We start from the raw sequence: 15,551 nt of genomic DNA, 5'->3' as shown, positions 1-15,551 counted from the left end.
CATGAGTACAAGGGGTGAGTGCGTGTTTTTTTTTTTTTTTTTACATTTAACACCTAAATATTGTTTACATTAGACAAAAATACTTTTCACATCCACATTTCTAGTTATGTTAGAATATTATTATAAAAATGCACACCCGAATATTTAAATATAATAATGATGTCGATTCTGAAGGCAGAAATTCTAATTTTAACGCTGTCAAACTAAAAAATTTGCTAGCATAAATTGACATTTACGGAAACAATCATAGAGTCGAATTTTAGACAAAGAAATTAAGGTTTTGACAGCACTAAATTTAGAATTTCTGCCTTCAGAATCGATATCAACGATACACTTTAAAGGAGTTTAAAAGAAATACCAAACGCGGGTTGAAATAAAAGTTTATTATTTGCGATATAAATCTGACAAAACCGTTCTTTATAATAAAAACACATCACGATATATTTTAATAATCTCAATGCCCTGATACATACATTAACAGATTATTGCTGGTGTTATCAATATTAAGTATTGGCCACTTTTCGAAAAGCAATTCCAAGATCATAAGACTTATAAGGCACAAAAACGGCAGTTTTACTGTGCCTTTAGTTTTATTTATTTATTATTTGTTAATTGATTTCATTCGCATAGACTTTTAAAGGCAAAGTAAGGTACGGAAACATTATTTGAATTTAAATTCGCTTTTCGAAAACTGTGGTTAAGAAATCTATTAAATTTGGCACAGTGTATAAGTATAATGACAATGACTGTTTTAACATTACTTTAAAGAATGAGCATTTGATTCATAGATCAAAGTTTCAAGTTGAAAATATTTTGAGACTGCGAAATAGAAAAGCTGAGTGTATAAGACTTCCTATAAAAGTATACCTAGCTAGTCAGTGAACGAAATAGTAAAATAGCATACTATCTACAAATTTTTGCATTACATGATAACTGTTGTAGGTGTCATGAAATTGGCGAAATTTTAAGAAGAGTTAGACTGTTATATTTTCGGTGCTGTTTGTGGTTGAGTCTGCGCTGGAGCTTGGTTCTGTGCGGGGGGCGCCTGGCCTTGGTTCAGATTCTGCTGCGGGGCGGCTTGGTTGGCTGCCGGCTGCGGCGGGCTCGGGGGCGGGGCTTGTGGCTGGCCCTGGGGCGGGGCCTGAGCCTGGCCCTGGGCCGGAGCCGGCTGGTAGGCTTGCTGTGGCGGGGCCTGGAAGTTCTGTTGCGCGGGTGGTGCGGGGGGCGGCTGGTACTGCTGCCCCGGAGCAGCCTGTTGAGGCACTTGCGGGTGAGCCGGCTGTCCTTGTGGAGGATAGCCTTGAGGCGGCATTTGTTGGTAGCCCTGCTGAGGCATTTGTTGGTAGCCCTGCTGAGGCACCTGTTGGTAGCCCTGCTGAGGCATTTGCTGGTAGCCCTGCTGGGGCACCTGTTGGTACCCTGGAGCTGGCGGCTGGTGGTAGCCCTGCGGCGGCGGCTGGGCCTGGCCCTGGTAGTACTGCTGGCCGTGGTGCGCTAGCTGGTCCTGGTGGTGCTTCTGCTGCATCGCCTGGTAGATCTGGTGCTCGGCGCCGGGGATGGGCCGCCCGTGCGCGTCCACCTGGAATGGAAAATATAGATAGATAGATAGATAGAATACACTTTATTTGTACACCAAAATATAATTAATTAGAAAGTGATGTTTATAGTAAAAATCGGCCAAGTGCGAGTTGGACTCGCGCACTGATGGAGATAGTTTTTGGTGAATTTTTCATATTTTTTGGAGCAACCATTTTGCCTGCATGGGGGGGATAAGGGTGGTGACAGATAGACAGACACACAGAAGGACAATAAAAGTGATTTTATAAGGGTTCCTTTTTTCCTTTTGAGGTACGGAACCCTAATAAAAAAATAACTCCATCTTGGGACCTGGTGGGCCTGCTCCATCTTGGGACCTCAACACAGCAATCAGTCACTGACCACTGCGCTATCCGGTAATCCACCATACGTGGCACTTATAAACAGATTGCGTATTATCAACATAACTGACTAATTGTTTTGGTGACGAAAGAATGCTGCAACGGAATAATTCCACGTACAAATATTATCGATGATAGGAACACGTATGCGTAACTAATTGAGAATTGAATCATGCGACAAGCCAAGTTATAAGATTTGTATAGAATTCAAACAATACGATGTTGGACGAATGGGTTGAGAAATGTTACACAATAGGTATGTCGAGGAAACACTATTTCAACTATTTACGTTATTTCATGAAAAAGGCATAGTGCAGTGGATTAATTTCGCTCTATCTGATGTGATGTTTACAGGATGTACCTACATATTCATGAAGGTATAAATACAATAGATTAATAAAATGGTATTATTAACTCTTACCAAACCACGTTGTTGCAAATATTTGATCTCCTCCATTCTTCTCCTCTCGTACTCCTGATACTCGTTTTGACTGTAGACAGAATTCTCGTCGATTGGTTGCCAGCCTGGAAGAATTAATAAATCATTATGACACTGTATTCACGTGATCCTGATCAGATATGAATTTTTGGAGTAGGTACATATTATTTCACATTACAGAGCCTACACAGGCCTATTTATATTAGTATGGAAAACAATTCGTTGATGATGACCTTAGCCAATAATTATCCACTGCTGGACACAGATCTTTCCAGGGGGGTACCACAGCACTCTATTCTGACCTTTTCCAGTATACTATCTATCGAGGTGTAATGTATAATACTGCAGACTTCCGTCTTCAGTCGTCATTTGAAACTTCTGCCGTAGATTTTGCAGACATAATATCAATTGGCCAGGCCTCACTTGGATTTTCCCCAAGGTTACCTGTTCCTGGAATGTTCGTTATCTGACAACAAGGATGGATCATAAACAGTACCTGGGTCTTTATTGAACTCCTGCGACTTGGTGGACAGTATGAACTCGTGGAAGTCGATGAGGCCGTCCTTGTTCTTGTCCGCCTCGCTGAACACGTGTTCGCGCATGCGCTCCATCTCCTCGGCCCTCTCGTGTAGGTCCTCGTTGGGGCCGTCGGGCCCGTACATCTTGTCCAACTCCTTGATGAAGAGCGCCTTCACCTCGTCCGCGTCCCATACGCCATTGCCGTCCACGTCTGGTTGAGGAATTGATACGTATGTTAACAGTGTTAGTTGTGCTAGCTACTTTGTCTAGCGAACTTACTTACATTATTTGCTGGAAGGTTCTAACTGAGCATTGTGGCAGGATTTTGGAAACAAAACTCGATGTTTCAAACGACGATCGGCCAAAACTCAAATAGACAGTGCTTTAATTGTTTTGATTTACCTACTGGTGTGGTGGTGATAGTGACTTTTGATATGGATATATACAGGGGGAATAATTCGCAGATGCACATCCGAAAGGGGGGTTCGGCACGTACGAAACATTCAGCTTGTCTTAGCTATAGCCCGTATAGTATGATTAGGTAATGTCAAACATAAAAGGTTTCATCAGGTAATTACTTTTAAATAATATTAGTATAAGTTATAAAGATACAATACAGTGCCTCTGTAAAGACAGAAGGGAATTTATTTAGAGAATCAATAGAAAAAGTTACCTGGTCTTTCATTTCTTTAGGTAAGTAGGTATTATAAAAACACACAACAATCAAAAACTACTTATTATATGGTAGGTATATTATCTACGGTCGGGAAAACAAGTTGTAACCAATAAACCACGTTATTATTATTTTCAAGAAAATACTACTAAAATCAACTCAATTTGAAATGAAAAAATACTGATCAAAGATTTAAAAGACTATAGTATCATATTACGAATTGTTACTTACAACAACAGTTACGTGTCATATGATAATAATGTAATTTGCGCTCTTTCTACGTCACGGGAGGAGTCAAGGGCTCCATAAGTACTATATAGCTCTTTGCCTTATGTATAGAAATAATAATTATAGGTAACGAAACGGAACTGTAGGATTATATACCACAATATAGTCATTATCATGCCAGAAAATGCAATCATCAACAGTTACTGATAAAAATGTGATGGTATAAAATATTTTTTTGCGTGCGTTTAGTAGAAACTTTTACAAAAATTACAAACGAAAACCAAATCTCGACACGCTATGGATCTTACCATGCATTACGAAAAACACCTTTACGTCGAAATCTTTAGGGTCGTAGTTATCGCGATTTTTCCATAGTTCTAGCAACTGTTCCCTCGTCACTGGATGGTGTAGCTGTCGCAACATTAAGTTAACAATTAATATTATTTGTTTTTCTATGGACACTCACCATGCATCATGAAGAACGCTTTGGGATCAAACTGTTGGTCCATATGGTCCTGTTTCTCCCAGACCTCTTCAAGTTGCTGTTTAGACCCAGGATGGTGCAGCTGTCATTCAATAACATACAAAGATAAACAGTAATAAATAAATGAGTAAAAACATAATAAAGCACTTGTTCAAAATTAATGTACTTTGCAACTGTTGCAAATTAGTCTTGCTTGAAAACATCTGACACTCGGGTTGTCCATTTACCCGACAAATTCAGTACATTGTACTCCTTCAAAAACGGCGATATGGATGGCAACCTACATATTACGTGAGTACAAATGTACAGCGAAAAAGACTACCCCTTCGGGGATTACAATCGTGAGCATTATGTATGTAGGTATGTACATATGAAGTTGATCAATGATTCAAACTGCATTACCAAAGTAATAGGAAAATTGTTACGTCAAAATCGATAATTGATAATCGCATAATTGAAACAATGGAGGGAAACAAACACGCTTGAATGCGTTAGTTAATAGGAACAATGTAGTCACGTATCACGTAATGCATAACAAATGAAAACTTAAATCGATAAACGAATCACATGGATTTTTATGTCAGGGCAAATTGTGCATTTTATGGTTATGCCAAACAATAACACGAAGCACGAGGAAAAATCCCAACCGTAATAAATGGTTATTCCGGGATGTCCTAAAACTTTGAGAAATATTTTAAACAATAGACACCTTAATGTATTGAAACAGAGAGCTGCTTGGTGCACGCCCAAGACCGTGGTACAAAAGTTTCAGGAACTAAAAAAACAATATTTTTCTCCATATTTTTCAATATGTATGAAGCATATTAGACTAGCATGGTTTATTTTTATACAGTTACCGGCTTATGGTGTTTCTTCTTTTCTTCCTCTGACTCAATTTTTTTTTGGAACTCTTTTTTCTGAGCCTCATCCATAGTTTCCATCTTTTGATGTTTATCAAACTCTTTTTGCATTTCATATTCCTAGAACAAATCAATTCAATTAATAATATATATGTATACAGCTGATAAATACTCAAATGAGTGACACAAATGTTAAAAGAAACACAGAACTCATAGTGTCATAGTTAGATAGTTACAATGCTACTGAGAGGGGACAGCCCCAGACTGTACATACTATGTGTGTAAATGTGCATAATACACTCACGATCAATGAAAAGGTTCCTTACTCCAGAAACTTAATAATGACTTGTGTCATTATTAAGTTTCTGCAATATTGAAGTAAATCTAGCAGCGCATCAGAATATTACCAATTAAAAAAGTAAATATCTGGATCAAATTCTATATTGAGTAGACATTTAGTAAGTGGAACTTTTTCAATGCTCACAAGTGTGAGTGTACATACATAAGTAGGTATGAATAAACTTGCATTTTTTCAAGATCCTTCTATGCAAAAAATAAACTAATATTAGTTCAATGTATGCAAATGGGAGATACACACACTTACAGGTGTCTTATAAGAGATGTGGTTTAATTTGTCGGGATTAAAGACTCTTAGGTATATACTCGTTTACTTGCACCCACACTTACAATACTGTAGGCTTACAATCATACAATACCCGTGTAACAAGAGCCTACATACGAGTAAAGTGCAATGAAACCTGAACCTATTTAACCAGTTATTGAATTACCTTGAATTCCTCTTTTCTCTGTTTGTCGGCGGCTTCGAGGTCAGCGGTGGTTTTTTGAATGAGTTTTCTTAAATCTTCGATTTCGAAGGTATGCGGGTTTTGATGGTCCAAGTGGTCATTTGACACTTTCGACAAGTCTGTATCGATGTTGTTGGTCAATTCATATTGCTGCAAAACATTATCATCATTAAGGGTCTGCAATAGGGAATCGAGGGTTGGCATTGTCATAGAATTATGTAGTAAATGATGCTCTACAGCCTTGAAAAAAATCACACAGGTAGTTGAAGAGTCTAGCTAGGTGCTGAATCATTCGAATTTAAGTAAATGATTATGGATAACTGTAAATTAATTTCAGAATATCAAGAAAAACCAGTCAATCACACTCCCGTATTGTAACAACTGTGTCGTAATTAGAGATGCCACGAATATTCGGCAACTATTCGGTATTCGGCCTATTCGGCCAGTTTTTTCAGTATTCGGTATTCGGCCGAATAGTGCGTACTATTCGGGCCGAATACCGAATAGTAAATCATGTAAAAATTGACTTGTTATTTTAATCAAAATTGTGTATTTATTTCCAAATCACAACATTTTAGTACTTAAAATTAATCAGGAGTAAGTTGTGCTGGCTAAAAACGAGCATTTCAGCATTTTTTGGTAGCCCACGATTGCGCTTTTCATTGTAACTATCCTCAGAAAATAACCTCTGACTATAAACGCTACTTCCAAGTGAAGAAAGATAAGTTTTTGCAAATTTGAAAAGGTTCGGGTATTGTTTTTTGTTTGCTGACCACCACTTGTAAGGATCGGCCATCCGATCTAGGCGAACTATTATCAAATAAAAATTCAACTCGTTTGCCACAGCATTCTGCCTCCTAATAATTAGCATTTCTCATATAATCTATAGCGACTTCTTCAAAGCAGTTCCAGGAACAAAAAAAACAGGTTGTAGCGCCGAATATTCGGCGGCCGAATATTCGGCGCTTCGGCCGGCAGCGTCGCCGAATATTCGGTATTCGGTATTCGGCCAATTCACTATTCGTGGCAACACTAGTCGTAATTATAAAGAATTTTCATATGATTTTTATCATATTATAAAGTTAAAGGCTTGGACTAGGCGCTAAATACCTTGTTTTTTAATAAACACACACTTATTTTGTGTAAATTAATCCCAAACTTGAGCAATTTTTTTCCCTCAAATCTTCATACAAATATCTATGGCGGCTTTCTGTGTTATAAAATCATAAACACAAGTGACGTTTGACTCAGTTGGCCGCTGGCCTCCAAAGAAGGGTCACGTCGGTTTAGGCAGCACTGACAGCTCGCGATCTTATCGTGTACAGATACAAAATCACTGCACATTGGTTGTCATTGCACTTTTTCAACTTTTATGACACCAACATAATTTGATTTGAAATTGAGGAAGCATAATTCTTCCAGTATATTCAATACATTAAATTAAATTAGATAGTGTGCAATATTCTCGTGACATTACAGTCTCGTAAAGGTCTGATGAGGAGCAGGAATATAGCGAATGGATCTAAGTGATGACAATACGCATGAAAATTAGGTTAGGGATCAAAAATACAGTCTCTTGGTGCTGGTTGAGGTATGGTCTCGTGAGGATCTGATGAGGGCAGTAACACGGTGGTGGCTCAATTTTATTTCAAAGATGTTAATAGCTAAAAGCATCGAGTTTGGGCTATTAAGTATGTTTTTCAGAGAGAGAGAAAGAGATTTTGTTTTTCCTCTGGATGTGTTAGGTTTACTGGGTTTACTAAGTTCATTCTGTTAATGGCATCAAGTTGTTATGTGTTCATAAGTTATAATTATTTATTAACAAAATGCTGTTGATTCTCCACGAAAATGTAAAAATAAAAATAAAATAAATAAAAATAAATTCGTAACGTAAAATTGTCAATGACGGAATTTCTTCTATAGACAGTAGCCACAAAAAAAACAAACGATAGATGGCGTGATTTGAAGATAAAGATACATTTTTTCGACACATAGACAGCAACAACAAAAAAAATACAGATTTAAAGAAAAGAAACACATACTTATACAAAACAACAAAGAAAAAAAAAGGATACACATCAAAATAACTGGAAAAAAATATAAGCCCCAATTTACTTGTGTGGGACAGGGAGTACCATAATATTTTTTTTGGGGTACTCCCCATCTATGCGAAATATAAGCTTGATATCTTTACCCGTTTCTGAGAAAAAGGGCGGTGACAGACAGTCAGTCAGACAGACGGACAACAAAGAGATCCTATAATGGTTGTTTTTTTTCTTTTGACGTTCGAAACCCTAAAATTAAGTAAAAATATTATACTGCCAAAAAATGTACTTACAGGTATTGAAAAAGCGGTATATAAACAAATTATACCAGCAGAGGGTTCACCATTTAGCTGAATGTTACTTAGAAAACGGCCTTGAGTGGCGGTCAAGTTGGTCCCCGCCTGCGATACTTTCCATTAACATTGGGACTCGTTTTCATGTTTTTAGCGTACAGTCAGGTTTTTAGTTTTTTATAATTGTATTTTTTTATTTGTAACTTTTTAGTTGTTTTTATTTTATGAAATTTTACGTCGGTAGGTAGTTCATGATCATTTTTTATTTCAATAATTTTGGTGTTGTTATTTAAATACCTTCAATATGCATATTTTTGTAATGTGAAAATCAAGTCCTTTCATTTGATACCTTACACGGCAAAGTTGAATTATTATTTTTTCGATCATCACGTTATGTCCTCAAGAGGGCGCTATGTACATTTTAATGGAACGTCACATAGCCTATAGCCATCGCGCCATCAATACGCTTCTAACAATACCTCATACATCAAAATCTATCAAGCCGTTTAGGCTACAGGAGGGAACAAAGAAACAGACAAACAAACATATATACATACATACAATCAAAAAACATTACCCTCCTCCTTCGGCAGTCGGGTAAAAAGGAGTAAGACAGGGGGTCATTCTGAACTTTTGCTCTACGAGTTTTGGAAATTAACAAAAAAAAACCTTTTTCATAGAAACTTTGTTGGACATGTGACTTTTCACCATGGAAAACGATTTTTTTTTTCGCGAATTTGCAAATCTCGTAGAACAAAAGTTGTTCAGAATGACCCCTTGAGTCATCCCCTTTTGGCTTAGTATAGCCCTTTTGCGACACTATGTATTTACTTTGCTTTGTCGTCGGGGTTCAGTTGGCTGGAGGATGCCCGAAACTTATTATCTCCACTTTAATACTTTTAGTTACCTTTCTACAAGTAAATACCACATTTGTTTGAGAAAGCTGTAGCTACACATGTTATAGTCACGTTTTGCAATGTAAGCTTTCTGGTAACTTCCAGTAGCGATCAATGCGGAGACGCTAGTCGTCTCGCGCCCGTCACTTATAACACACTTGTAAAATGTAATTAGGAAATTATCAGTAAATAGTTTGGCCTCAAGAAATCCTGCATTCTTCATTTATCATCAACCCCATAGCCACCTCTTCATACCCTAAACTGGTGACCCCCGACAACCTGAACACGCAACCTTCGGAAGAAAGTACCAGAAACGATGGAGTCAGCACGGCGATGACGCGGCGCAGCTTGGAACGGCGTGGACGAGACGGCTCCCCCAGCAAGGCCATGGGGTAACAACGACAACATCAGGAACATCATCTACTGGAAGTGCGACACCCCTTCACAAATTTTGGTAACGCATCAAAGAAGACATTAGCGTATCGAAGCATCTCAAGTCAGCACCTGGACGGGCGGAACACATAGAAGGTGCGATTGCGCGTTCACGACGGAAGGTCAACGGGCGGTAATCGGCGCTTCTGAAGTTAGCGAGTTTTGGCGGTTTCCTCGCTGCGAGGCTGCCGAGCCGGAGCATAGTGGGCTGGTCACCCACGCGGAGGCTCACTCGAGGGTCCTCATGGAAGTTCCCGCCAGGATGGACGAGAGGTGCAACGAGAGAAGCTATTTAGATCGGAAATTCACATGGTTCAATCACACACGAGGTCGTATTCGCGGAACCGAGGTAGCAGCGTTCATCTTGCACGGTCAGCGGAATGTGATAAGCGCGTCGCGAGTGAACAAAGTGCTACGTAGTTATACCGAGTGGTTATTGTGTTAGATTTATAAGTTTGATTTGTTAATTTTGTATCAGTATTGAAATGTAATTTTGTAATTTTTGTTTTTGGTATTGTTTGTTTCAAGTTTAAAGCTCCGTAAGAGAGGCTTTTGTATCTTACATTTTATGGTCTTGAAAATTTTTGACAAAAATTTTGAAAAACGGGGGAAGTGATGTAGCTACACATGTTATAGTCACGTTTTGCAATGTAAGCTTTCTGGTAACTTCCAGTAGCGATCAATGCGGAGACGCTAGTCGTCTCGCGCCCGTCACTTATAACACACTTGTAAAATGTAATTAGGAAATTATCAGTAAATAGTTTGGCCTCAAGAAATCCTGCATTCTTCATTTATCATCAACCCCATAGCCACCTCTTGATACCCTAAAAAGCTAATCGGGTTCCGAGTATAGAGTAAAGTGGCACCCCTATTAATTTCTACTCTTTCCTGGTGCCTACCAGTGTAAGTAAGAATTATACTTACTTACCCTAAAATCACCCAAAATGTACTTGAACATAATTGTCAATAAAGTTGGCGAGTAAAAGTTTATCGACCCACTGTGCAAACTTACATGTGTGCGTGTCACTGCGTGTGCTGTGTGAAGAGCATTGAAAACCCAAAATTGGCGCGGCACGTCACCCTGTACGGGCCCTTAAGTCATCGTGATTAGCCCGTAATCATCTACTGATAGACAAATGACAATAACTGCAATAAGTACTTACTTAATGGTACCATAGAATAACGAGACTAGAACTTGTACTTGTTATTCTATGATGGTACTAATATATTAAGGTATAACCTAAGGCGAATAAGTTTTATAAGTACCTATACCTCTTTAACGGGCTTTTCACCACTTATACTATGTAATCAGATGATAATTACCTTCGTGGCCAAATGTCGAAGTCTTTCCATTTCGCGTCGTTTAATTTCATCCAGTTTCGTTCTGACATTGTGATTCACGAAACCGAGTTGCTCAGCTATTTTTCCTGACTGCAATATCACACTCTATTAGCAAATATATATAAATGTGGAGAAATAAGTAGAGGAACTACATAAAGGGTGACTTGCAGCAAACATTCAATCGCTTGCTTTGCATAGTGTTAGAGCAAGATAGCAATAGATCTAATTATGCCTAAATGGTCAAGTTGGCACATTTAACTTTAAAGCTTAAATAAGCTTATTGATCTCTCAAGTAGGTAAGTAACGCAAGAAGATTTTTTTACACATGTATAGGAATTTCCATTATCTTGGACGTTCTAAAGAAGGTAAACACATCAGTACCTTTTGTTTAAGCGAAATTCGAGTACGCCAGCAACAACAATACTTCAATAATGAATGCTTGATGTTAATAAACAATAAATATGGAGTCACATACAGTATGTCACACAAGCCTGTTATGAGATGATACAAGATACAAATCATAATTCTAACCAACTTTTGTTGTTCTTAAGAAAATTGCGAAATTCGCAAAATATAATCCCTTACACTAAAAAGTAACACAACCTACGAACAACAATACCCATCACAATTTGTAGAATAATACATATACATACATAGTATTTTCTTGATGTGTAGGACCCAAAAAAGATTTGTATCTCCTCCTAACGGGATTATTATAACTTATGGGACACTCGGCTGTATGTATATAAGTACATACATACATACATATACTCACGGGCAATGAAAAAGTTCCATTCAGAAAATCACCTATTTACACCGAAAAAATAACTTAATGACGCCTTTTGCAATATTTAAGTGCATTTATTGGTGCATCAGCATATTACCAACGAAAAACATAAATTTTTTTGGTCAAAATTACTATTAAAAAAAAAATTACGCCGTTTGGTGTCTACATTTTGTCTACATTACATATAACCCAAAATCTATATCTATCTAACTCTGAAGTTGAATTACTATGGCTGTTCAATAAATAATTATAAAGTCGCTTAGCTTGTAAAGTTATTAAGAATAACTCTATACCCTTCTTTTTGCTTAGCCCCAATAAGTAACACATTAAGTCAGAAAATAAAATAATATTCGCAGTGCAACTTATGTTGAGATAAGGTTTAAGAGGTACAACCAAGTCATAATTTCAAATCAAACTGTACATAATAGCTTCTTCACATTTGCCTTGCAAGTACAACGCCAGGACTTGCAACGTAAATGTGTTTTGAATTGAGTAACTTGTTACTCTTGAACCAGCAATGCCAGAATATATACACAAAGTCACCCTGTCATAGATCATTGTGAAATGGTGGTAGACTCATAATCTTTACAATCAACAAATAATTGAAAAAATATGTTTAATAAATAACAAATCTAATCTATAGAAAACAGTTTAAACAGGATAATGCTCACCCGAACTTCATCATCATTAGCTTTCTCCAGACGTTCCCTAAAGTCCGGATCACTTTCCAATGCCTGCACCACCTCTTTCAAGTATCTGTGATACTCCATGACATCCTCCTAAGTAACACAAAAAAAAGTTTTAGGAAAACCTTGAGTCTAAATGTAGCAGGTATTTGTCATTTTAAATTCCATGCAGCAGAAAACTGGTGTATCTGTGTGAAAATTTCTGTATTTTATTCTATGATATTGTAAAAGTTTATCAGAAATTGCCAATTTCATTATGTTGAAACTTACTATTTGTGTTTTAAATTGTATGAAAATTTTGTGCATTCTAAACTTAGTTTGAGTACTTAGGTACCTACATATTAAATTTGTAACAGAAGAGTGTTGTAAGTATATGTATAATGTACAGGTATAATAATATTATGTTAATGCATTAAGAGGATCCCTTTAAACTTACTGCATTGAATTTAAAAATAATTTAATAGTTACATTATCTTGCATTTGATTAAAAAATAATTGTATTTACAATTATAATAAAATTAAACTCTACAAATAAGCAAATTAAGTATGTACCTACATAGTCAAGTCAGTATTATGATTACTCAACCACTTTAAAAGCAATTAAATGTTTTCCTGTATTTGTGCTTGATATAACATACATATTTGATCAGATAAACTTGATTGTTCAGAAAGTGAACTGAGTGTCTTTTAGGCATCAGGTCTGCTACAAATATTATGTAAAAAACACAAATTACCATTACCAATTCATCTTTGACTTCACTGTCATGCTCTTTATCATCTTTATCATGAGTCACCGGGGGAGCATAGGAGCAATGCAGTACCAGCAGTAAGCAGAGGATGCTTGGTAACAACCTCATTTTAACCTGGAAACATACGAGTTGATTAGGTAATTAATTCCTCTTCAGTTACCTCAGATAAATCTATAAAATAAAATATATCGGTTTATTAGGTAAGTGTATAAACTGTTGAATTGATTGGTTTATAGAGTCCACCTAGTGAAAGACCTGTCTAGCAGTATTGACCTGATAGGTATGTTAACTGGGTACTGCGGAACAAGTTATGAGAAGTTTTGACTTTGGTATCAATACAATAAGAGGAGATAAAAACTTTGAATCTATACATTGATTTTACGCTTAATTATTAATTCTATTAAACATTTATTTCCAGTAGTTACATTCATAGTAGGCACTTTATTTGTAAAATACATGTCAAATAATTATTGTGTTAGTCAAAATAATATAAAAAATATAGAATAATAAATCATATTAAAGAATTCTAATGTAAATGATACAGTAATTCACAATAGAAATGCAAATTTAATTAGGTCAGTTATTCAGAAGGTTTATAGAAAATCATTAGAAATTTTAAGTAAACAACACCTTACCTGTTTAAAGATTGTAGATTCCCACAAGAACACCGAACAAGTACGTGATTCAATAGAAACACCTTGTTACTACATGAGAGTATTATAAATTATATTAATAATTTGAACCACTTTACATGGTAAACCTACTCATAGCTCAACATAAACTCGACGTAAGATGAAATGACGAAATTTTAATTATTCTTTCCACAAACGAACGAATAAATATTGCAGAAACACATAGGGTTCGAACGATACTTTCGATACCGAGTAAGTATCGATACTTTCGTTCGCGATACCCGATACTGAGTACTCGATACTTTTGGGCCGATACTTTTTCGGTATCGATACCCTAGTCTCGATACACAAATCGCTGGTATCGAGTACTTTGTCGTCACATTATAATATGATAGGCCTTCATAAAAGATCTTAAAACAAAATCAATCCGTTAAAACCTCAGAGTCTTGCATTTTATTTTGTGTTTATTTGCTATTATCACCAAAACTTTTTTTAAAAATGCAATGGAAAAGTAGATTTTTATGCTGGTGAAGGTACAAAAATTAACTATTTCGCAAGTACTCGATACTGGGTAGTATCAATACTTTTGGACCGATACTTTTTCGGTATCGATACCCTCGTCTCGATACCACATGAGTACTCGGTATCGATACCGGACGCCGATACTTCGAACCCTAGAAACACAGAGAGGAAGAAAGTGTCAAAATTTCAAAATTATAATTTATTTAGTTAGAGGGCGCCACGGCCGCCACGTCAGTAGTTTTTTTTTTTAAGATTTTACGGCTCTGGATTCTTTTTTTTGAGACTGAAGACGCCGACACACTAGCGGACGCGGCTTGCGGACGCTGCTGTCAGTTCGCGACTGATAACGTGCACGGTCTTTTGGACAGTTCGTGCCAGATCGCTCTCGAACGTCTGAAAGCTTACGTCCGCGACTTACGTCCGATAGTTTGAACAGTGTACATTCCTTACCTACAGTAAAACTATAAAGTCCTGAAAACGGATGCCGCGTCCGCTAATGTGTCGGTCGGCGCACGCCATCGGACGCGGCTTATGTACGCGGCTGTCAGCCGTCTGCTCTCGGACGTCTGAAAGCTGAACAACAAAGACGTTCGAGAGCATTCTGGCACGAATGGTCCCAAAAGACCGTGCACACTGTGCGTGCGACCGCTAGTGTGTCGGCGTCTTTACTGTGGTTTTATTGAATATAATAGTGGCGTTATGTTGGCAGTAATGGTTTCAGTGCTGCCACAACATCTATAATAAGCTACCCCAAAAACTCGGTTATTTTATGTTTATTAAAAATATTTTGCCGACTGCCTGAATTATTTTTTGAACACAAGGCGTTTACAAAAAATGTCTTGGGAACTTTTTTTTACCCTGCACATAAAGGTCATAAATAACGTTATAGTGCCACAAACTTATCTGTTCCGGTGACAGCTCACATAAATATCTAATATTTCTTAATTCTATAAGATTTTAAGTTTGCTCGTATTGTTAATTCGCTCTTGCGGTGTTAATAAACCCATCTAATCTTTTACAATATACAATTAATTAGTAAGTAATGAGATATGGATCAATTTAGTTCGCTCTCAGCGGAACAGATAAGTTTGTCGCACTATACACTACTTATATCCTTCATACTAAATGACAGCTTCATTTCATAGAATATTTGAATTTCCTGATTTGATCGCCTTTGGTCATGGCCTTGGTTTATTGTTAATTTAATAGCCGTTGCCTAGCA

At 37.1% G+C, this 15,551-nt stretch overlaps 1 protein-coding gene across 4 annotated transcripts; it reads right to left on the bottom strand.

Moving 5' to 3' along the window:
* Positions 1 to 363: 363 nt before the first annotated feature.
* On the bottom strand, positions 364 to 14,029 carry LOC119694775 (nucleobindin-2). Of its 4 annotated transcripts, none has more exons than XM_038121919.2 (10): positions 13,811 to 14,029; positions 13,161 to 13,289; positions 12,412 to 12,519; positions 10,936 to 11,043; positions 5,929 to 6,096; positions 5,138 to 5,260; positions 4,263 to 4,362; positions 2,873 to 3,106; positions 2,359 to 2,462; positions 364 to 1,579 (listed from the first exon to the last, which is right to left on the bottom strand). In XM_038121919.2, exons 2-10 carry the CDS (start codon positions 13,281 to 13,283, stop codon positions 983 to 985), a joined length of 1,665 nt encoding a protein of 554 aa, XP_037977847.2. In that variant the 5' UTR covers positions 13,284 to 13,289; positions 13,811 to 14,029; the 3' UTR covers positions 364 to 982. The 4 variants fall into 4 exon arrangements, with proteins under 4 accessions (XP_037977847.2, XP_037977846.2, XP_037977849.2 ...); XM_038121918.2 differs by lacking the exon at positions 4,263 to 4,362 and adding an exon at positions 4,105 to 4,207; XM_038121921.2 differs by having other exon boundaries at positions 13,167 to 13,289.
* Between the last annotated feature and the right edge of the window lie 1,522 nt (positions 14,030 to 15,551).

Source organism: Plutella xylostella, chromosome Z (assembly GCF_932276165.1).
Source record: "Plutella xylostella chromosome Z, ilPluXylo3.1, whole genome shotgun sequence".
Lineage (NCBI taxonomy): Eukaryota > Metazoa > Arthropoda > Insecta > Lepidoptera > Plutellidae > Plutella > Plutella xylostella.
Note: the sequence above shows the minus strand (reverse complement) of the source record. Positions and strands in the feature narration are given on the sequence as shown.